Source organism: Trachypithecus francoisi, unplaced genomic scaffold (genome assembly GCF_009764315.1).
Source record: "Trachypithecus francoisi isolate TF-2019V2 unplaced genomic scaffold, Tfra_2.0 Contig01579, whole genome shotgun sequence".
Taxonomy (NCBI): domain Eukaryota; kingdom Metazoa; phylum Chordata; class Mammalia; order Primates; family Cercopithecidae; genus Trachypithecus; species Trachypithecus francoisi.
In genome coordinates, this window is record NW_022681442.1 from 12682072 (window position 1) to 12706654 (window position 24583).

At 43.9% G+C, this 24583-nt stretch overlaps 1 protein-coding gene across 1 annotated transcript in view; it reads left to right on the forward strand.

The window, feature by feature from the left end:
- Positions 1–18286: 18286 nt before the first annotated feature.
- CACUL1 (CDK2 associated cullin domain 1) overlaps positions 18287–24583 on the forward strand; it is a 67724-nt gene continuing 61427 nt past the window's right edge. The window contains exon 1 of the mRNA XM_033181528.1: positions 18287–19141. Coding sequence (XP_033037419.1) covers positions 18775–19141 — 367 coding nt within the window. The 5' untranslated portion in view covers positions 18287–18774. The remainder of the gene's footprint in view (positions 19142–24583) is intronic.

Below are 24583 nucleotides of genomic sequence, written 5' to 3' on the forward strand. Positions count from 1 at the left end.
GGCATCCCAAAATGCTGGGATTACAGGCGTGAGCCACTGCACCCGGCCCATCTGAATTTCTAAAAAGGTAGCAAGGGGGCTGGAAAATGTTGTCCCTGGCTGGACAGCTGCTGCTTCCTAATGATAACCCCACAATCCAGAAGGGGATCACTTATCTTTGGTGACCAGCTAAATATCTGTGTGCACATATCTAACTCACACTGTCCCCAGAATCAAAGGAAATATCTCAAAGACCTCTTAGGTCATATCCAACTCAAAGCTGAGGATGTGCAGTCCTCTGTTGAGTTTGGATGCAGCTTCTCTTGCTTTGGTGACACAAACTAAAAGCACAAGTTATCCAAATGACTCCCCACCGCCCCCACCTCCACACCCAGCATACAGAGGCAGAGTAGAAACAGCATGATGGCCCAGTGCAGTGACTCATGCCTGTAATCCCTGAGCTTTGGGAGGCAGAGGCAGGTGGATCACCTGAGGTCAGGAGTTGGAGACCAGCCTGGCCAACATGATGAAACCCTGTCTCTACTAAAAATTCCAAAAATTAGCTGGGCGTGGTGGTGGGCACCTGTAATCCCAGCTACTCGAGAGGCTGAGGCAGAAGAATTGCTTGAACCTGGGAGTCAGAGGTTGCAGTGAGCCGAAACCATGCCACTGCACTCCAGCCTAGGCAACATGAGCAAAACTCTGTCTCAAAAAAAAAAAAAAAAAAAAGAAGAAGAAGAAGAAGAAAGAAAGGAAGGGAGGAAGGAGAAAGGAACAGCCAGCATGACTACTGGCTGGGCACAGTGGCTCATGCCTGTAATCCCAACACTTTGGGAAGCTGAAGTGGACAGATCACTTGAAGTCAGGAGTTCAAGACCAGCCTGGCCACCATGAAGAAACCCTGTCTCTACTAAAAATACAAAAATTAGCTGGGTGTGGTGGTACACACCTGTAGTCCCAGCTACTCGGGAGGCTGAGGCACGAGAATTGCTTGAAAGGGAGACGGAGGTTGCAGTGAGCCAAGATCGCGTGACTGTACTCCACTCCAACTCCAGCCTAGGGGACAGAGTGAGACTCCATCTCAGAAACAAACAAACAAAAAGGAACAGTGCAACTACACTACACACTTGAATTCAGAAAGGAAAGAATGGCAGACAGCAGCCACTGGCTATGGCAATTGTGAGATCCTGCAAAGGCAGGCACTAGGGAGGTGAGACCACTGATGGAATCCCTCCATTAAACCCCATTCTGATTCCTAGAAGAAGCACCCCGATCCATTGTTCTTGGTGGCCCTGACCCCACCCTTTGGGAGATTCCTCCTTGATCATTATTTCTTGGGCCACATCTAAAGTTAGTACTGGGGAGTTTGCCCCTCTTAGAGAGTGCACAGTGTGTGTAAGTCAACTTCCAGCCTGTGCAATCCATGGGACCCAAGACTTGTTTAATGCTTGAACAGTCAAAACCTTTCCTAGTTTCGGCTTGTCTTTTCTTTGGCAATGAAATGCCCTAAAAAATGTAGTGGGCTTCTTACCACACACAAAATGTACATACTGTATTATTTTAGTTATGTTCAAGAATGAGCAAAATTAATCAATGGTGACATTTTGTGCAATGCCAAGCACTTTCCCAGAAAGAATCCCTTTGATTGGAATCTTATAGATAGAAGAGAGAGGCCAGGCACAGTGGCTCACGCCTGTAATCTCAGCACTTTGGGAGGCTTAGGCAGGTGGATCATGTGAGGTCAGGAGTTGGAGACCAGCCTCACCAAAATGATGAAATCCCATCTCTGCTAAAAATACCAAAAATTAGCCTGGTGTGGTGGTGGGTGCCTGTAATGCCAGCTACTCAGGAGGCTGAGGCAGGAGAATCGCTTGAACCCGGGAGGTGGACATTGCAGTGAGCTGAGGTTGCGCCATTCCACTCCAGCCTGGGCAATAAGAGTGAAACTCTTCCTCGAAAAAAAAAAAAAAAGAGAGAGAGAGAGATTCGGAGGGACTAAGTGACTTGCCTAAAGTCACAAAGCCAGTTTGAGCAGAGGCAGAACTGGAACCCACATCTCTATATTTACAGCCCAGGGAGTTCTTTCACTCTTGGCTGTAGCAGGGAGTGTACAGACACAGCTTTTTCTTTTGGTGCTTTTAATTAGCACATATGAAATACACTGCCAGTCTAATTTAATTATAATTAGGTAACCAGAAGGCTGATTATGTTGTAAATTTAGATTAAAGAGCTGTTGTTTTCAATTAGGCTTGATTGTAAAGTGCTTTGACACTACTCCCGGCCTCAAGGAAAGTTCATAATTTCCCACTTACTCACTTTGATTTTGCCCAGGTCTGGGGTGGTAATAACTGGACTCAAGTTCCCAGGGCGTACCTAGTCTGGTACAGATTTAGACCTGGTACATATCTTGGTGGCAAGGGCCCCCAGATGCTGCTGGGCTGTTTGGTCAGGTGTTCTCAGCTGCCTGTTATGGAGGATCCAACTGAAAATGGCTCAGTCCTCAAGAGGACTTAACATCTAACGTAAGAAGCATGGAGATCAGAGGGTTCCAGGGTTGGTTAATCTGCTTTCAAAATGTCCTTAAGGACCTAGACTCATTCCATCTTCCTGCTCTACCAACTTTGGCATGTTGGCTTCTATCCTCAGTCTAGTCCCTGACTGGTGGTATGATGGTTCTTGCAGCCCCAAACTTTCCCATCCCCCCAAGAAGAGAACATTCCTTCTTGTATCCCTTCAGCTTCTGGTAGACTTCTCATGACTCTGGCCACGATTGCAGCACAGACTTGTTCTTAAGTCAATCACTCTGCCTAAGGAATCACCATGATTGGCTTGCGCAAATCAAGATTCATCTTGTAGAGTCTTTCCTGGCGATCATGGTTGCCTGATGCCTGCTAGCACATCTGTAGAGGCCATAGGGACAGGGAGTGGCTGTTGCTAGGCTGCCAACTGTCTATACCTGGAACTAGTGTGGCCACAACCTCAGCAGGTCTGGGTGAGCCCAGCCCAAGTCTGCAATACAATCAGAGAAATCCAGCTGCAAATAATTGCTTCTTGACTCTGCATCAGGTATCTACCATCTCTGTGTTTCATAGGGCTGTTGGCAGAAAAGTCAAACTCTGTAAAATACTTGAAGAGATTTATTCTGAGCCAGGTGTAAGGACCATGACTCATAACACAGTCTTACAGGTCCTGAGAACATGTGTCCAAAGTAGTTGGGTTATAGCTTGGTTTTATACATTTTAGGGAGACATAAGACATCATCAATCCGTATATCTAAGGTATACATTGGTTCTGCCTGGAAAGGTGGGACAACTCAAAGTTGGGGGCTTACATGTCACAGGTGGATTCAAAGATGTTCTGATTGGCTTGAGAGAGCTATGCTATTATCTAAATACTTAGAATCAATAGAAAGTAGTGTCTGTGTTAAGATAAAGGGTTGTGAGACCAAGGTTCTTATTATGTAGATGAAGTCTCATAGGTGGCAGCCCTTAGACGGAATAAATGACAAGTGTTTTCTATTCAGACCCTTAAAAGGTGCGGGACTCTCAGCCAATCTCTTCAGGATCAGAAGAAGACCTGAAAAGGGAAGGGGATTCTCAATAGAAAGTAAATTTTTCCCACAAGAGAGATATTTGCAGGGCCATATCAGCTTATGTCAAATAAATATATTTTGGGGTAAAATATTTGGAATTTTTTCAGGGCCTGCTATCTGTCATGTGATGCTATAATAGAGTCAGGTTGGGATTCGGTATCTTACTGCTACCAAGAGTCTGTTCTGTCTTCAGAGTGCCAGTTTAATGTTAATGCTGGTCAGTTGTGCCTGATATGCCACGGGGAGGAGAGTATAATGAGGCACGTTCAACTCCCTCTTCCCATCACGGCCTGAACTAGTTTTTCAGGTTTCTTTGAAATCCCCTTGGCTGAGAGGAGGGGTTCATTCAATTTGGTTGTGGGGCTTAGAATTTTATTTTCGGCTTACAGGGCTAAGCTTTAGCATTGCTTTTAGGTAGTGTGGGCAGCATAAGCCATAGAGAGGTGGGGAAAAAGAATGGTAAAAAGAGGAGAAAGAGAGGACCTTCTAAAGATGAAGAAGGAGGTTAGCTGATGGGAAGAAAAGTACAAATGGCTAGGGAGTGGCCAAGCCCTCCCATCCACACCTCCATTGTCTCTGGGGAATATTGAGAGCGGTACCTCTTGGAAAGAGGATATCAGGAAGAAGGAGACAGGCCCTCAGGACCTCAGGGAACCCTCCCAGCAGTTCTCAGAGGTAAGTATTATCTGTCTGACCTAAATGCTATTGTCCTATTGCCCCAGGCTGCCTCCGGAACTGACCATCCTCCTGCTGGCCAGCCATCTGCATTTCTCCAGGGCATGTGTGTCCCTCTGGGCCATCTGTGGACACCTCCAGAATGGGGTGTGGGGGACACCTACTTACATTCCAGCTCCTAACCTCTGACCGTGGGACTTTCCTTATGCTCTCTTAACCTCGGCTTCCTCAGCTGTAAAAACTCTACCTCATAGGGTTCTAGTGAGGATTAAATAAGATAATCCATAGAAAATGCTTAGCACAGTGTCTGGCATGCGGTTGTTAGAAATAAATTTTCGGTGCCACCAAAGAAAGCGCTCGAACATAAATTTAATTTTCTTAGCAAGACAATTTTTACTTCTATAGAAGGGTGTGACTTGTGGATGGAGCAATGGTGAGAGCATGCCTGAACAAGGGAGGGGAAGGGGTTCTTATTCCTGATGCAGGTAGTCCCTGCTGCTGTGTCCTTCCCCTCTTGGCTAGGGTTGGACCACGGAGTCTAAGCTAATTCTGATTGGCTATTTTAAAGAGAGTAGGGGTACAGATCAGAGTGGAGGGGTGAGTAGCTTCGATGGGAAAGATGATTATGGAACAGGTAACTAAAGGTGACTTAGGTCAGAGCAGGTGACCAGGCCCAGCACGGTGGCTCATGCCTGTAATCCCAGCACTTTGGGAGGCTGAGGCAGGCAGATCACGAGGTCAGGAGATCGAGACCATCCTGGCTAACACGGTGAAACACTGTCTCTACTAAAAATACAAAAAATTAGCCGGGCCTAGTGGTGGGCCCCTGTAGTCCCAGCTACTCGGGAGGCTGAGGCAGGAGAATGGCGTGAACCGGGAGGCGGAGCCAAGATCGCACCACTGCGCTCCAGCCTGGGCGATAGAGCGAGACTCCGTCTCAAAAAGCAAACAAACAAAAAAAAACAGGTGACCAGTATGAGTCAGGACAGAGCAGGTGACCAGAAGAACAGATGTGAACTACTGATTAAAACTGGTGGAAAAGATTGTTTACTGAAACTATGAGGAAGTTAAACTTTAAAATGAAGGACAAAGAACAGGGGAGCTGAACATACTGATACATTGGTTCCTTGGAGAGGATCTCGGAACTCATTGTACTTAACAATCTACAGGCTAAAACCTTTGAAGAGGAATTTATTATATCCTACATAGTTAACATGCAGTGAATGTTTGCCATTGTTATTATCATTGTTAGTGGTAGCCTTAATATTACTAATATAGTCATGCACCACATAAAGGATGTTTTGGTCCACAACAGACCACATGCATAACGGGAGTCCCAAAAGATTATAATGGAGCTGAAAAATTCCTGTCACCTACTGATGTCTTAATGATTCTGACCCTGTGTAGGCCCAGCTAATGTGTGTTTCTGTCTTAGTTTTTAACAAAAAAGTTTAAAAAGTAAAAAATAATTTTCAAAATAGAAAAAAGCTTTCTTATAGGATATAAAGAAAATTTTTTTCGTTTTGTTTTGTTTTTTTTTTGTTTTTTTTTGAGACAGAGTCTCACTCTGTCGCCCAGGCTGGAGTGCAGTGGCGCAGTCTCAGCTCACTGCAAGCTCCGCCTCCCGGGATCACACCATTCTCCTGCCTCAGCCTCCCAAGTAGCTGGGACTACAGGCACCTGCCACCGCGCCCGGCTAGTTTTTTGTATTTTTTAGTACACACGGTGTTTCACCATGTTGGTCTCTTAGCCAGGATGGTCTCGATTTCCTGACCTCATGATCCACCCGCCTTGGCCTCCAACAGTGCTGGAATTACAGGCGTGAGCCACTGCACCCAGCTGAAAGAAAATATTTTTGTATAACTGGACAACATGTGTTTTAAGCTAAGTGTTACTACAAAAGAGTCAAAAAGTTAAAAAATTAAAAAGCTTAGAAAGTAGAAAAGTTAAAGTAAGCTAAGGTTAACTTATTGAAGAAAGAAATGTTTGAAAATAAATTTAGTGTAGTGTAAGTGTACTGTATAAAGTCTACAGTAGTGCACAGCAATGTCCTAAGTCTTCACAATCGCTCACCACGCACTCACCGACTCACCCAGAGCAACTTCCAGTCTTGTAAGCTCCATTCACGGTAAGTGCCCTATGCAAGTATACCATTTTTATCTTTGATACCATACTTTTTTGCTGTACCTTTTCAATGTTTAGGTATGTTTAGATTCACAACACGTTCCAATTGCCTACAGTACTCAGTACAGTCACATGCTGTACAGGTTTGTAGCCTGGGAGCAACAGGCTGTGCCACATAGCCTAGGTGTGTAGTAGGCTGTGCCATTGAGGTTTGTATAAATATGCTCTATGATGTTCCCACAACAACAAAATCGCCTAACAACCCCTTTCTCAGAATGCATTATCATCAGTAAGCAACGCATGACTGTATTATTAGGCATGGTGCTCTGGGCCACATGGAAAAGCTGTATAATGCTGTGGCCATCCTCACCCTCAGGCTCCTCAGTGTTGGTTTTAAGGGGAATTCTTGTCTAAAGGAAAGGCAGCCCAGGCTGGATGAAAAAGCCACTGGTATGGGCCAGGCACCCAGTAGCTTTACAGCAGCTATCGGATGCCTTCCCTGACTTAGAATTATACAACCAAGTCAATGACCTTCCCATTTTCAAACTTTAAGGATGATGCTTAAACTCTCACCTTGGAGATATTGTGCCCCAGGAAAGAATTTTCCGTTTTGAATCTCTGATGACTGCACAGGAAGGCCTCTGTTTCCTTACGAAACATGCCTCTCCAAATGTCGGGACAACTGAACAGTTCTCATCAAGCTAGAAATACTATAAAATCCTCAATTACAACTGTCCTTTCCAACAGTCCTTGACAGTACTTTGTTGCCTTTTGAACTTAATTTTGTTCTTTACTTTGCAATGAAACACATGAATGACTGGCTGCAGTCCCATGAATGGACGGATAGAGATTAGAATGCCTGCTTGCCTCCTCCTAATGGTTTCTATCTGTGTCTAGATCGGATTAACTTTATAGATTTTTTTCTTAATCACTGGTATCAGATCATCCAGTTTTCCATTTTCTACTCATTTTTATAAAGTAATGAGGCAAAGCATGCACTTTTTATAAACATATAATATTGACCAGATACATAGAGGGTTGCTGCCAAAACTGACCTGTAGGCTAGCAGGAGGCACCCCCATGCCAAAGCTGATGTTTGGGTTTAGAGTATGAAAAAGTCAATTTGAGGTATGGTGTATGAAAGAGCTGATTGTGTGTGAAACAAGTGAAGTAGAGACTCATTTGTATCTGCTGCCTTTTAAATATGACAAGATAGATACCAACTCCTCCTGGATAATTAGTGTGGCCTTCAAAAGACACATTGGCCTCTACCCAGGGTTAATCCGTTGAGAGTGTTGATGCCAAGATCGAAGAACCAGGTGTCTTGTTGCTCACAGTTGCCAACCTCAGATCTGCCCCTGGCACCTGGCAGTGATGGCTGACAGTGGAGATCCAGTCCTGCATTTCGGTGCCAGGAAGGGCTTCCCTTGCAGGCCACAGCTGAACTGTGTTAGGCCCAGGTACCTTCTTCCTCTAAGACTCCATTGGGATTGGACACCCTGGACCACTCAATGTTGTTTCATCACCCAAAGTACAAGCAATGACTTTTAATAAACTTCTGAGTTTCTTTTTTTTTTTTTCTGAGATGAACTTTCCCTCTTGTCACCCAGGCTGGAGTGCAATGGCGCGATCTCGGCTCACTGCAACCTCTGCCTCCCGGGTTCAAGTGATTCTCCTGCCTCAGCTTCCCAAGTAGCTGGGATTACAGGCATGTGCCACCACACCCGGTGGCTAATTTTTGTATTTTTGATAGAGACAGGGTTTCACCATGTTGGTCAGGCTGGTCTTGAACTCCTGACCTCAGGTGATCCACCTGCCTCGGCCTCCCAAAGTGCTGGAATTACAGGCATGAGCCACTGTGCCTGGCAGCACATTCTTTGATATATTTTTTGCTTGAAATAGTCCCTCCAGGTTCTTGCCTTAACCTGAGCTATTCTCTGAGCACTGCCTCCATTGTGACCTCTGAAGGGCACACTGTTTTCTCATGTCCTATATTCCTCTGATAGGGAGGTGGTGTTGGTGTCTTCCTTGTTCCCACACTGCTTCCATTTCAGTCCTTCCCTTCCTTCTTGTGAGCTCCGCTGAGGCTCTCACCATTTAAGTTTTCCACCTCACCTCCTCATACAAACGATTTCCTGCTCATTATCAAACCCCCCCCCCGCCTTTTTTTATACAGCTTTTCCATGTGGCCCAGAGCACCATGCCTTTTTTTCTTTCCAGATAGAGTCTCACTTGTTTCCTGGGCTAGAGTGCAGTGGTGCGATCTCAGCTCACTGCAACCTCTGCCTACAGAATTCAAGCGATTCTCCTGCCTCAGCCTCACGAGTAGCTGGGATGACAGGCGTGCGCCATCACCCCTAGCTAGTTTTGTATTTTTTGGTAGACACAGGGTTTTGCCATGTTGGCCAGGCTGGTCTTGAACTCCTGACCTCAAGTGATCTGCTCACCTTGGCCTCCCAAAGTGCTGGCATTACGGGTGTGAGCCACCGCGCCCAGCCAACCTCCTCTCTCTTGTTCCTGCGTGGACTTAATCTCTATGCCAACTCCTGCCATCATTCATTCTCTTGAGGGAAATGTCAACATCCCTACGGATGGCCCTTCCAGTCCTCTGGCCTCTTACCTCCCTGGCCTCCTCACCAGGCCTAATTCTAACTTTTGCATCACAAGTGCAAATTGACTTATTTGTATGTCTAAATATTTAAATGTTATACATACAGCTAACAAACTGCTAAGTAACACACTTCCTATCTTCCTTCCTTGACAAACATACCTTCAGATGATATCAAAATAAAAAATGCATGTAAAGTTATGGTAAAATAACAAGGATGACTGAATGGAACTATTATTGTGTATCTCTGGGTGTTCTTTTGATGGACTGGCAACATGTGGATGAGTAATAAAAAAATCATACATAATTCATAAATTATACGTATTTTATGAAAGTTAATTTTCTTGCCATCTTTTAAGTAAATTACCAATTATGTTGCTATAATCAAGACTTTTATGTAATTTGTATTCTATTGAGAGTAATGACAAATTAGGCAACCTTTCTGGGGATATTATGGTTCTTAGGGTGTTTTTAATTAATTTGAAAATGCAGAAACTATGTTCTGCTGAGGTCAGAGCGACTGGAATTATCAATTAAGTTCTTAAAGCCATACTTAGATGGGAAATGAACTATAAATTTAATATATCATGCTCAAACATTTTAATGGGGTTAGGCTGTATATAATCAATTACTGTCACAGAAAATAGTACCAAATATTTTAATTTCATTATATAAATTTCTTTCTTTTCTTTTTTTTTTTTTTGAGATGGACTCTCACTCTGTCCCCCAGGTTGGAGTGCATTGGCATGATCTTGGCTCACTGCAAGCTCCGCCTCCCGGGTTCACGCCATTCTCCTGCCTCAGCCTCCTGAGTAGCTGGGACTACAGGTGCTGACCACCACGCCTGGCTAATTTTTTATATTTTTAGTAAAGACAGAGTTTCACCATATTAGCCAGGATGGTCTCGACTCCTGACCTCGTGATCCACCTGCCTCGGCCTCCCAAAGTGCTGGGATTATAGGTGTGAGCCACCGTTCCTGGCCTTATTATGTAAATTTCTATCACTGATATGAGTTTCACTGTCTCCAAGCAACATCAAGATCAATACAGTACTTTTAAGTATTTTCCTTTCAAATTCTTTAATGCTGGGATGTAATAAGAAAATTGACAACAGCAGCATGTTATTCAATTTATTAAAATCTTTTTCCAGATTGTGTCATGATCTAAAATGGCCAAAAATATTCCCCAAAGAAATTAAAGGAAATTTTTGGAAAATCATACATTAATTTTCTTCATGGTCATACAAACATGTTTATTTCCTTTCAAATTTTCTTTAAAAATTAAAAAAAATTATTCAAGAAGTAAATTCAAGAAGTAAAATAGACAACTCTAGTTTTTTCTTGTAAGTGACAGTTCACACCAACTGTGGTTGTGCAACTGTGGATAGTGCAAATACAAAAGTAATTTCATTTTCCACTAAAGACCACAATTCACTCATATTTGAACATCATTTATTGTTTCACTGAACTCTTCCAGTGTGTCTATCTATCTTGTCTAACTTAAATTGCTTTAATGCAGCGAGTAGCTCCAGGACCCTGCATGAGAACACAAAAATGGTCACTTATGCAACTGAGAAATGAGATCTACTGCATCAATGCCAACTGAAAAGGATTTGAAGAGTTAGTTTTCTCTCTCAGTTAAGTGCTTCTGTTGTTCAGATCCTCTCTGCACTCTGAAGCAGTTTCTTTCATTCATATGACACTATCCAGAAACCTTCATGGCCTCCAGATGTGGTTGCTTTCTGATTTGACGACCAAGAGTGCAGAGAAGCACTTAATGGGAGCTGCGTGGTGTGAGGCATGAGAGTGAATGTGTGGGGTGTAGTTATGCTGCACCAGCTCTGAGCACTGAATACTAATGCTTGTATGCCCTTGGTAAATTTACTGTGTGTAGCATACAAAGGGCACATACAGAGCTCTTTAAAATGTGGGGCCCATGGCAGCGGCCCCTTTTGAGGTGAGGTCTCCTCCCACCCAGGGACTTTTGCTTCCACTCCATCTTGGCCAACCACTCCCATGGTCCCACTATACCTGTCTGTGTTTCTGGTTGCAAACAACAGAAACCAATGCCAGTTAACTAAAGTAGAAGAGGAATTTATTGGAAGGACATTGAGTTTGAGGAAACTGGCCTAGAACACAGACAGAAAGCAAGGAAAGCTGGGCAGTTGAGAATACAGCTGAGGTCATGCCAGAGGGGCAGCTTGGTTAACACATTGCCTCTAGTCCCACCCTTACTGTGAAACCTGAACTCTGCAGATGTCATGAATCATTTCCAGTGATTCCCGTGGTTTTGTATTACTCTCTTCAGACTCAGATACCTTGGCAGAGGGATCTGGTTGGCTGAGCACAGCATGTGTGCCCTTGCTCTTGATGGTAGCGTATGGGGAGAGGGAATGTCTGGCACCCTTTGGCTTCCTGCACCACAGTAGGTGGGGACTTGCCTAAGCAAACAAATGTGAATGTGTACAAATAGGAAGGAAATCAGGCACTTGACAGACAGACAAAAACAAAAGTCAATGTCTGCTATTCGCACAGTAGGTCTTGTCACCAGCAGCAACTGCAATACCTTTGAAATCATGAATTCAGCCTAACTTTGGGTTATGACCCAACCTGCTAGTTTCTTGCTTAAGGATAGATGTCCCTTGCAATAGCTCTTCAACCTCACGGACACCTCTCATCCATGAAAAACTCTACCTTCTCTCTACCCATCTGCTCCATCTATCTTCACTTTCTTATTCAGCTTGGAGTCCATGGCTGATTCATCATTTCCATTGCTCATTGAACTTTCCTTCCCTTGCATGCATCTGATAAATTCCCAGCTATGAATAGAACGTGATGATCTATCCTGGTGTATACTAGAACGAGCCATCCTTGAAACCTTTCCCTGGCCCTCAATGTTGAATCCACCATCAAAAACTGTCCATTCTAATGTCAAAATCTGTAGCCTCCTGGTTCTCTCTATATCCACTGCCATCCTAGTCCAAGCCACCATCATCTCTTGCCTGAAGTATTGCCACAATTCCCCAGTTAGTCTCTGTTTTCACTCTTTCCTTTCCTACAGGCCATTCCCCTCAAGGCAGTTAGATGTCCTTATCAAATGTAGGTCACTTCCTATGCCACTTCTCTAACTCTTTTCCATTCAAACAGAAGCACTAAATCCTCAACAGGCCTTATGAGGACCTGCATGACCCAGCCGTGTCCTTTCTGCCTACGCCATTCCTATCCACTCCCCTTCACGCTACTGCAGTCTCATTGCCTTTCTTTCAGTTCAGAGATGATGTCAAACATCTTCCTTGTGTTCTCCCTTCTGCCTGGAATATTCTCTTCCTAACTAATGGTCTGGCTCTCTTCTACCCATCCTTTCATCTTAGCAGAAATATTCTTTTTCAGAGAGGTTCTCTTTGATCCTCCAAAGTAAAAGAATTCTCTCTGTAATGCCCAGTCATGGCATTCTTTTGTAGTGCTTGTCATGCCTTGGCTCATATGGTTGTTTGGTGCTTGATACCCCCATGGAATGGAAACTCCATGAGGAGAAGAAGTGCTTTTTGTCTGTTTACTTTTTTTTTTTTGAGACAGGTCTCACTCTGTCACCCAGGTTGGAGTGCAGTGGTGTGATCTGGGCTCACTGCAGCCTCCACCTCTGAGCTCGAAGATCCTCCCACCTCAGCCTCCTGAGTAGCTGGGACTATAGGAGCACTCCACCATGCCCAGGTAATTTTTGTATTTTTCATAGAGACAGGGTTTCACCATGTTGCCCAAGCTGGTCTTGAACTCCTGGGCTCAAGTGATCCTTCTGCCTTGGGCTCTCAAAGTGTTGGGTTTACAGGCGTAAGCCATGCACCCAGCACCCAGCAATCCATTTACTCTTAGAGCCCCCACACAGTACCTGAACACAGAAATATTGGTGAATGACTGAGTGAAAGGGATAGGCCTGCAGTGAGGTGTCGACATAACGCCCCATCCCCTGCCTGCTTCTTTTCCCCCGACCTCCTTCAGCCTCAAGTAATTTCCTTCAGTTCCTAAACTCATCAGCTTTATGAGAGAATCTGCATCGTTTTCTCTGTTTCCCTGCTAGGATGGAATTTAGAATTCAGATGTTAAGACGTAAAAGGAAGGAATAAAATTGAACATGGAAAGAAATACTGAATACAGAATACTCCCCCGAGTGGCTACACGTCCTCACTGTAATCTGTAATCTCAGTGTGCAACTGTTGAGGCTTGAGTTATTTACACGGCTCTAATCCTCTTACCTTCTAATCAAGATCATTCCGATAGCTTTGCAGTTAGACTTCCAACTGCATTATGCATTCACAAATTATTTTTTTGTCAATGCTGTATTGGTACAATTCTAATCTCCTAGGGATTAAACACAAGTATTCATTCTTCTTTATCCTAATATAGTTTATCTCCATCAAAGTTGAGTTTTTCAGTTTTCCATGCTAATTCCTTTGTGTAATTAATAGTCAATTTAAAATGAATAGCAATTAAGAGAAATCATCTATATGTCTGTATGTTGTCTACTACAGTCTTTTCTGATTCAGTGAGTTCTTGACTGCTTAGAAGAGGCATGTATAATTTTTGGATTTTTCGCATATATTTTTTCTCCTCTTCTTTCCTCTTATTCACTTCTGAGCAATTTTATCTTTCACTAACAATGCCACAAATGCCAGGTTGGAAGGACAGATGAAAATAAATAAAAATTGCAATAATACTTTCTCTTAGGGACAAATGTATCACATAGTACATGCTGTGCTGTCAGAGTTGACTAAAGGACAGAAGTCTTTTCAGCCAGGCACCATGGGCCACACCTATAATCCCAGCACTTTCAGAGGACAAAGTGAGCCCAGGAGTTTGATACCAGCCTGGGCAACGTGATGAAACTTCATCTCTACAAAAATTAACTGGGCCTGGTGGTGCACACCTGTAGTCTCAGCACTTGAGAGGCTGAGGTGGGAGGACCGCTTGAGCCTGGGGGGTCAAAACTGCAGTGAGCCATGATGATGCAACTGCACTCCAGCCTGGGCAACAGAGCAAGATCTTATCTCAAAAAGAAAAACGTCTTTTGATATAAAATATGATTTCAAGTAGATTTAAGCTAGTCATACACTTATTCATTAAAAAGTATTGAACAATTACAAATAAATATTGTGTGGGAAAGTGACAATGTATTTAAAGTCATACAAAGACTAATCCTGAGTAATCAAGTCTCTGTAGCATCCTACCCCCATGTTTTAACTATTTTAGACAATTGGCCACATATGCATTTCATAATTAAAGAAACATGGATTATGTCTTTCTTTTTTATATTTATTTTTATTTTTTTTAAGATGGAGTCTCACTCTGTCTCCCAGGCTGGAGTGCAGTGGCACGATCTCAGCTCACTGCAACCTCTGTCTCCCAGGTTCAATTGATTCTTCTGCCTCAGCCTCCTGAGTAGCTGGGATTACAGGCATGTGCCACCACGTCCAGCTAATTTTTGTATTTTTAGTAGAGACAGGGTTTCACCATGTTGGCCAGGCTGGTCTTGAACTCCTGATTTCAGGTGATCCACCTGCCTTGGCCTCCCAAAGTGCTGGGATTACAGACATAAGCCACTGTGCCTGGCCGGCTATGTCTTTCTTGATTCTAATCAGTACATACATAATTTTGCATAGATATATTGATTAGGGAGGCATTTATGAAGGGCAGGTAGTGGAGAGGCTGGGGTAAGGTTAGGTAATAGAGTTCTAGGAGATTCCATACTTCAGCCTATAATGGACATTGTAGCCTACCCAGCACTTATTTAAACCTTCCAGATTGACTCCAATATTTGTTGTTCTATCCACTCCTTCCCCACTCAGCCAATATACTTAGGGAGAAGCTGATCCCATGCTGAGTTCCAGGAATGGGCCTTATTTTCCAGGAATGAATCCATACCCTTTCCAGTAAAGGGCTCTGGAATCCAGGTCTAAGTGCCATGTGATTGGTTTAGGAATGGACCAATGACACACTGTGAGGAAGTTTGCTGAGGGCTTCTGGGAATTTGCTCATAATAGAAAGCAACCAGAATTTACAGGCCCTTTTCATCTTGACTTTCTTGTACATGGACATGAGGCCAGGGGCTGTGGCAGGCATTTTGTAGGCAGCCTAAAGGTGAAGCCTGCACAAGAGATAACGGAACAAAGAACACCACAGAGAAGCAGAGCTCAGTAATCGCTGAGCCCTGCCTCACCTCTGCCATTCCTAGACCTTCTCAGTCTCTTAGCCAATGAACAACCTTGATTTTAAAGCAATTTTTATTTGAGTTTTCACTTCTGGAAGCCAAAACAAACATTTTAACCTATGGAATCCCAATTTATACTTCCTTAACGTTTTTATTTAAGTTTCAGAATTATTTTCTGATTATAAAAATAATACATACTTATTGTAGAGAACCAAGAAAACATTGAAAGATACAAAGAAGATTAAGACCATCCATAATCTCATTATCCCTAGATAACTATTGAGTTTTGAGTTAGTTTCCTCTTTATGTATCCAAACTGACACAGAAATTTTACGCATATATTTATCCTGCTTTAATGAAATTCACACCCTAGTAGGAAATAGAAACAAACAAACAAAAAACCAAACGAATAGATGAATATCTGTGACTATGGAAGGTCATAGTGGCTATTAACCTGTGTTCACTGTTTTTGGGTCAATGTTGCCAATAATGTTATACCCCATCTCCACAGCCCAGAACAAATCAAAGATTTTATGTTAATAACTATTAAAGTATAATATGCTCTTAAGTATAACAATGTCTTACAATGCCACAAAATCAACCAGTTACCAATATGTTCATTTGGTTTCCTTTCAGTAGGATTTCTTATAGAAAATTGTCTTGTCAGTGACTGGTTTCGCTCAACTGTCATTAGGTCTTGTCACAGTAGTTTAATTACAGCAAAAATGAGTGTCTTATATTGATCATTTTGACAGCACACATACAAAAGGTTTAGTATTCAGCAGTGTGCTGGGTAAAAACCCTTGGAGCAGGGCCCTCAAGAGGATAGAAGTTATATTGTTATGATAGTACCAAGCCCATCCGTTCTAAATGTTTTCTAATTTCTATTATGATTTTATGACTCATGAGTTAATTGGAATAGTGGAAATATGGGGCTTACCAGTTATCTTTTGGTTATTGATTTTTAACTTACCTATATAGTGACCAGAAAATGTGGTTACTATGATATAAATCCTTAGATATGTAGAGACTTGCTTTATGACACAGTATGTTCAATTTTTGTGAATGTTTAGCATATTCTTGAAAGGAGTGTGTATTCTACAGTCATTAAGGCAATATTCTACACATATATATTAGATTAAGCTTGGTAATTGTGTTATTCAACTCTTCCAGTCCCTTGAAGACTTTTTTGGTCCCCTTGATCTATGTATTAGTTTCCTGTAATCAGCTGCTTAACAAATTATCACAACAAGTGGCTTAAAAAAACCGACATCAATTCTCAGTTCTGGAATCTAGAAGTCTGAAATCAAGGTGTTGGCAGGATGACACGCCCTCCAGAGGCTCAAGAGGAGAATCTGTCTCTTCCAGCTTTGGGTGGCTGCCAGCATTCCTTGACTTGTGAATGCCATCACACCAATCTCTGCTTCTGTAGTTACATTACCTCCTCCTCTTCTCTGCATCTTCTCCTCTTCTACCTCTCTTTTATAAGGACACTGTCGTTGGATTGATGGCCCACTTGGATAATCCAGGATGATCTTCTCATCTCAAGAACTTTGATTACATCTGCAAATGCCGTTTTTCCAAATAAGGTCATACTCACAAGTTCTAGGGATTAGGATATGGATATACCTTGTGGGAGGCTGTATTCAACTCACTGCAATTAGAGAGGGAGTGAAAAATCACCTACTCTGATGGTAGACTTCTCTGTCTTCTTATACTTCTGTTCATTTTTGCTTCATATATTTTGTGGCTATATGGTAGCTATGATATAAATCCTTAGATATGTAAAGACCTGCTTTATGACACAGTATGTTAGAGACACTTTTTTGACTCTATCTTCCCTGTATAGTGGACTTTTTTTTTTAAATGTAAAGACCCTTTATCTCATCGCACGCACCCACCCATCTACCTAGAAAGTGTCTGTTGATGATAAATCATCAGTTGTCTGAAACAGAATTTGCCTTCCTTCTGCCTTTCTTTTGCCACACATGTAATTCTAAGGTTTTATGTTTTCCCCTTCAGCATACCACTTAATTCTCTTTTCCTCCCCCCCCCTTTTTTTTTTGGAGACAGTCTCACTCTGTCACCCAGGCTGGAGTGCAGCGGCGTGATCTCGGCTCACTGCAGCCTCGACCTCCAGGACTCAAGTGATTTACCTCAGCCTCCGGAGTAGCTGGGACCACAGGCACACGCCACCATGCCCTGCTAATATCTTTTTAGAGACGGGGTCTTGTTATGTTGGTCTGGCTGGTCTCGAATTCCTGGGCCCAAGCGGGCCTCCCGTCTAGGTCTCCTAAAGTAGTGGAATTACAGGCCTGACCCACTGCGCCCAGCCCGCATTTTTTTTTTTTTTTTTGAGTGGAGTCTCGCTCTGTCGCCCAGGCTGGAGTGCAGTGGCACGATCTCTGCTCACTGCAACCTCTGCCTCCCGGATTCAAGCAATTCTCTTGCCTTAGCCTCCTGAGTAGCTGGGACTACAGGCACATGCCACCATGCCCGGCTAATTTTTGTATTTTTAGTAGAAACGGGGTTTCACCGTGTTAGCCAGCAGAGTCTCCATCTCCTGACCTCGTGATCCACCCGCCTCAGCATCCCAAAGTGCTGGGATTACAGGCGTGAGCCACCGCGTCCGGCCGGAGCCGGCATTTTTAAAAGTTGGATTGCTGGCCTCAGTGCATACAAGCGTAAAGGAATTTTAAAAACACGCATGAGTAACTCAAACGCATTTATTTTTTGAGCCACCCTGCTATGTGTGATTCGGTTTTTGGTCTCGGTTTTGTGCGTTTGTGTCGCGACAGCTGGGGACCGACCCAAAGAGCAGTCGGACCACAGGCCGCCTAGGCCGGTCTCATCCGCTTATAACCTGCGACCCCGGGGTCTCTTGTGGCACCGTATCTCCGTCCCAAGCAAAAGCCGGGGCTCTGAGACACTCAGAGGTGCGAAGGCCCGGTAGATTTGGAGGACTCGAGAAAAACACTTCAGGTAAGTCTGGCCAATCCACAGCTACCGCCAAGATCGCTCCGCGCGTCCTCTGTAGCCGGCCGGCTCCTCGTGGTCATGGTAACCAGATTGCGACCGCGCGTGCGCAGGACAAACACCTTTGTCACGTGAGGCCGGGCCGGGGGCGGGGCCGGCGATTGCCCGTCCGGACCCGTTGCACCTCCCTTGTCAGTTCCCTGCCAGCCGAGGCGGGGCGAACCTCTGCCCTGTTGCGTGGGAGTGACTCACAGCTCCCGCCCCTTTTGGCTCCGCTTTCTTGCGGCCAGTCCCTCGCACCACGTGCCCTCCTGGCCGCGCCCCCCCGCTGCCCTTTCCAACTGCCTGTTGGAAGCCGCTGTAAAATGTCGTGAGGAGCGCCGCTGCTTTACGGCTGCCTCTCCCAGACTAGAGCCCCGGAGCGCCCACCGCCGTCAGCCGCGTCTCCAAACCAGTCGGCCCGGTGGAGAGCGAGAGACCCTGCGCACCGCAGCCCTCTCCGCTGCGCCCATTCCTGCCCCCGGCGATGTGAGCTCGGGGAGGCAGCGGTGCCCGCTGGCCCAGGGTTGAGACGGCTGGCAGGTGCCTGTGAGGCGGGCGGGTGCCGGGGGCCAGCAGGATGGAGGAAAGCATGGAAGAGGAGGAGGGGGGCAGCTACGAGGCGATGATGGACGACCAGAACCACAACAACTGGGAGGCTGCGGTGGACGGCTTCCGGCAGCCCCTGCCACCCCCACCGCCTCCCTCTTCGATCCCGGCCTCTGCACGAGAGCCTCCAGGGGGGCAGCTGCTGGCGGTGCCCGCGGTCTCCGTGGACAGGAAAGGCCCCAAGGAGGGGCTCCCGATGGGGCCGCCGCCACCGCCTGAGGCTAATGGGGTGATCATGATGTTGAAGAGCTGCGACGCGGCCGCCGCCGTGGCCAAGGCGGCCCCCGCCCCCACCGCCAGCTCCACCATCAACATCAACACCTCCACCTCCAAGTTCTGTGAGTCCAGCCTTTCCCAGCAGCCTTGGCTTTTCTCCACCTCACTCGGACGCCGAATCCACCCCCTCTTGGAGAAAGCCCCGCTTCCTTTGTTTCAGGCCTCGGTCTTTCCTCTTCTCCCGTCCCCCTTCGCCTCCGTGCCTCCCTCCCCCCCACCGTCCCCTCCCCCTCATTTGGTGTCTGCGGCCAGCGCCTGAGCGGCCCTGGCTTCTTGTATTACCTGGTCTAGAGAGGCAGCCTGGTACACACGGAGCCCCAAGTTCTACCAACGCGATCCCTATCACAACGGGCAGTCTCTCAACATTGGGAACCGCTTTTCGCACCCGTCTTCTCTTGAAGTTTCACCCTCAAAGTGAGGGGAAACTAAGGCTGCCTGAGTCTCGTTAGGGAAAGGCCTTCAGTCTTTTGCAGCCAGAGAGAAAAAAGAAATCTGGCAACTTGTGTGCTTGTGCTTTTGGCTAGGCCGTATTAAACAAGTCAGGACTTTGAAAGTTGACCTATATCTACACCTTGTTCCTCCTCTTCTGTGTTACACCTTTGCATCCTGCTAGGGTAATGTGTGAGTTGCTTTCCTACGCAGTGGCAGCTCCGACATTGTTTTGAAGCTAATAATGCATAAAATCACTCTTCAGAGCTTACACTCATAAGAATAAGCCTTTCAGGATGGGTTATGTCTTGTGTCCAAACCCAAGATTGGGTCGCATGTTGAACTTTATGTTAGTGATCTGTCTTAACGCTCAATTGCAAGCAGAAAGATTTAAGACCAAAATCTGTTTTTTGTAATCCGAAACTGCCTCTGACCAGGGTGTATGTATGCTTCCATAGCTAGGAAAAGAATGTGCTTTTACTTTGGGGGTGTGTGTGTGTGTGTGTGTGTGTGTGTGTGGTGGTGGTGGTGGTGGTGATAGGATGTTGAAAATGAGATGTGACCATCACAGCCAGGTTTTTCTCTCCTATTATTAACTGCACGTTTTGAATGGCATCTGGTAAAGCAACTAGAGTTCATTTCTAGCTACTAATTTTATCAAGCTGTACTTGTCCAGTTAGCGGTGCAGAGAAAATATTTGCCTTGATGCAGATAGTCGGACTCTTACACACTGTGTGTGGGAACAGCGTGTAATTTTATTTGCCTCAAGATACTGCCTTAGTCAAAGGCATTGATATGTAGGTTTGGTAAAATTTATATACCTCTGTCTCCTTATTCATGATAATCATGTTTGTATTGTATAGTTTGTGTGTTGAAGGCTGTGTTGTGGAACCAGACCTTCTGTAGAGTGGCAGAATGACTTCACCTGAGTCATGAAGGAAGCTTGCCTTAGTAAAGTTCATTTGAAGAGTTCAAAAAAAAAAAAAAAGCATAAAGTTAGGAACAGAAATCAGTAAAATTGAGAACAAAAGGATTTGTCACACCAAAAGATTATTTTTGTGAAAAGTTTAGTAAGCTAGGCAGACCTCTGATAAAATGAACAAGAAAAAAAGATGCCAATAAATGAAAAATGGAAAATAACTACAAATATCAGATAAAAAAAGAACGTTATGAACTTAGGCTGATAAATTTGAAAGCCTAAATGACAAATAGAATTCTTAGAAAACTATTAAATGTGAAATTGGTATCAGAAGAAATATCTTGAACTAATAAACTGAAATGGTAAAGATCTCCCTTTTTAGAAGCTCTGGATCCAGGATCCAGATACTCTGATGAGTTCCATCAGACTTTAACACTTAATTCTTTTTGCAGGTTGTCCTGGAAAATAGAAAAAATACCAAGTTCATTTTATGAGGCTTGTGAAATCTTGATTCTAAAACAGATAACGACGTGTAAGAAGAGAAAATTATAGGTCTGTTTTACTTAGATAGAAATGAAAATACTGCAAAAAAATACTAGCTCATCAAATCCAACAGTGTGTTAACAGTCATGATCCATAGAGTTAATCCTAGAGATGTAAGCATGGTTTAACGTCTACTTTGTCGCTCTGGAAGTAGAACTATTCCACTGAAATCAGGGAACCCCTTTTAATGGCAATATTGCTCATCTTTAACCCAGAATTACAAGGGACAACCACCACAGCATTTTTTTTCAGTAATTATATTTAATTATTTATATATTTCTCAGTTGGTGAAGGACCTTCTCAGAGCACAGTTTAGGGAGTAAGAGTGGGTTAGAACATGACACATTCATATTCCTTTCTTCATGTGTCTGGACTCATTTCTCTACCTACTAAGGCATTTCTATTCTGACCACCTCTTCCTGACTCTTCTTCCTTTTCCTCTCCTCTTTTTCCTGTGTCCATTTTCTTCCTCCACACCTCTTCTCCTTCTCTTCCGTTCAATAGAGCGTACCCATTTTAGGTGTGCAGTTTGATGCATTTTAACCCGTGTTACCATCTGGCGTGGAGTTTGATTTTACCCTACTAATAGCTAAAAGGTAGCCTATTACAATTAAAGGTTGACTATCCCTCATTCGAAATGCTTGGGACCACAAGTGTTTGGGATTTCAGATTTTTTTTGGATTTTGGAATATTTGCATTATACTAAATGATTGAGCATCCCAAATTCAAAATCCAAAATTTTCCGATGGACATTTCCTTTAAGCGTCATGTTGGTGCTCAAAAAGTTTCAGATTTTGGATTTTTGGATTTAGAATTCTCAACTTGTATTACTGGGTGCTGACATAAGCTGGGGGACTCCTGGCTGAGAGATGAAAGAATTTATTTTTCTTATCATAGCACACAGCATGAGAATTGCTATATTTGCATAGGTTCTCCCTTGCCCCAAGTCCCAAGAGGGTGACATGCTATGGCCAAGATGGATGCTCTCTCAGTGGTTTTGTGTTGCAGCTGAAGAACATCTAACTTGGGGAATCTACTACTTTTATAGAAAGCAGTAGCAAGCCTGCTCTTTGTCTAGGGGGAGATGTTATCTCGTCTTTCAAGGTTACCAGGTACAGAATAGCCCAGGTTCAAGAGTGATTGGTCATGGCCTTGCATTCCTGGCATACTCAGTAAGACATGTGGGAGTGCATGTGGCCCACGGAGGACTGTCCAGCGGTAACCACCACAACCACCAAGATAACAGTTCTGTCACCCTGAAATACTTCCCTATCTCTCTCTCTCTTTTTTTTTCTTCTTTTGAGACAGCATATCACTCTGTCGCCCAGGCTGGAGTGCTGTGGCACAATCTCGGCTCACTGCAATCTCCGGCTCCCGGGTTCAAGTGATTCTCCCACCTCCGCCTCCCAAGCAGCTGAGATTACAGGCACACACCACCACGCCTAGCTAATTTTTGTGTTTTTAGTAGGGATGCAGTTTCACCATGTTGACCAGGCTAGTCTCGAACTCCTGGCCTCAAGTGATCCACCTGACTCGGACTCCCAGAGTGCTGGGATTACAGTTGTAAACTACGATGCTCCGCCTTCGCTGTGTCTCTTTGCAGTCAGTTAACCCTGCCTGCTTCCCCCAGCCCCAAGCATTCCTACTGATCTGCTTTGTGTCACTGTAGGATTTCATATAAATGAAATCATACAGTGTGTATTGTTTTGTGCTTGACTTGTTCCTTCTTATTCTGTTCTTGAGATTCTTCCATGTTCTCACATATGTCAGTAACTTATTCTTTTTTCTGGCTGAGGAGTAGTATTTTATCTTATTTTTGGATATCCCAAAGTAGGTTTTTTTTTTATTTACCAAAAAATTATTAATTTGTTGGTCATTAGTTTGATCATTTAGGTGGTCTCTGGTTTTGGCTGTTATGAACACAGCTGCTGTAAACAACCATGTACAAGGTTTCATACAAGTGGAATTCCTTGCTTATATGTTATTGACATTAACTGTATGAGAAACTGCCAAACAATTCTTTAGGGTGGTAGCACCATTTTACACTCCCATCAGCTGTATATGACAGCTCCAGTTGCTCCACTTAATTGGCACTTATACTGGTTAGGTTCTGCATTCTTGGTATTGTCAGTCTTTTAAAGTTTAGCCTTTCTAGAGCATTGGTCCCCACCAGGGACCAGTTTCGTGGAAGACAAGATTTTTCTGTGGACTGGGGGATGGTTTTGGGATGAAACTGTTCCACCTCGGATCATCATATCTTAGAGTCTCATAAGGAGCATGCAACCTAGATCCCTTGCGTTATAGGGTTGGCGCTCCTTTGAGAATTTAATTCCTGCACTGATCTGACAGGAGGCGGAGCCCAGGTGGTAATGCTCACCAGCCCACAGCTCACCTCCTGCTGTGTGGCCTGGTTCCTCACAGGCCACCAACCGGTTCCCATGCCTTGGGGTTGGGGACCCCTGTTCTAGAGGATAAGTAGTAGTATCTCTTTGTGTGTTTACTTTGCATTTCTCTTTTACATGTGCCATTGGCTTTTTCATGTGATGCATTTGCTTGCCTTATAATTTTGTTTGTGAGCATCAGCTCACATCTTTTGCTCATTTATTTTGTTGTTTGTCTTAATGTGTGTAAAGAATTCACTGTAAGTTTTGCATACACGTTTTGTCAGGCATGTATTATTACTGTTTTCTCTCTCTGGCTTGTCTTTTTTTCCCCTTAATGGTGTCCTCTGAAGAGTAGTTGTTTTTTAATTTTGATGATGTCTAAACTGTCTGTTTTTTCTTTTCTGGCTGTTGCTTTTTGTATCCTAAGAAATATTTGTCTGCCCCAAAGTCAAGATATTTTCTGTATTTTTTCAAGCAGTTTTATGGTTTTAGCTTTTATGTTTAGGTCTGTAATCTGAATTATGAGTTGATATCTTTGTAGTGTGAGGTAAGGATTGAGGCTCCTTTTTTACATATGGATATCTAATTGAGTTGGCACTATTTGTTGAAAAGACTATCCTTTTCTTACTGAGGCAACTTTGTCAGAAATAACTGATCATGTATGTATGGGCGTCAGTTCTGTTTCATTAATCTTACTTAGTCCATCATATTTAGGATTGTTGCATATCTTCTTGATGAATTGACTGTTTATCATGATGGAATGTCTGTCTTTATCCTTGTTAATATTCCTTACCCTAAAGGCTACTTTTACTTGTAGGCATTCTAGGTTTTTTTTTAAAGGATTGTTGTTTGCATAGTGTATTTACCATCATTTTACTTTTATTTGTGTAAAGTACATTTCTTGTAGACAGCATATGGTTGGATCTTGCTTTTTTAAAATCCAGTCTGACAACCTCTGCTACCATTGTGTTTAATGTAGTTACCAATATGGTAGGGTTTAAATCATACTGTCTTGCCCTTTTGTTTACTCTTTGTCCATCTGTTATTTAAAAAAAATCTTCCTCTTTTCCCGTCTTTTTTTTTTTTTTTTTTTTTTTTAGAGATGGAGTCTTGCTCTGTGGCCAGGCTGGAGTGCAGTGGCACGATCTCGGTTCACTGCAACCTGTGCCTCCCTGGTTCAAGCGATTCTCCTGCCTCAGCCTCCCGAGTGGCTGGGATTACAGCCATGT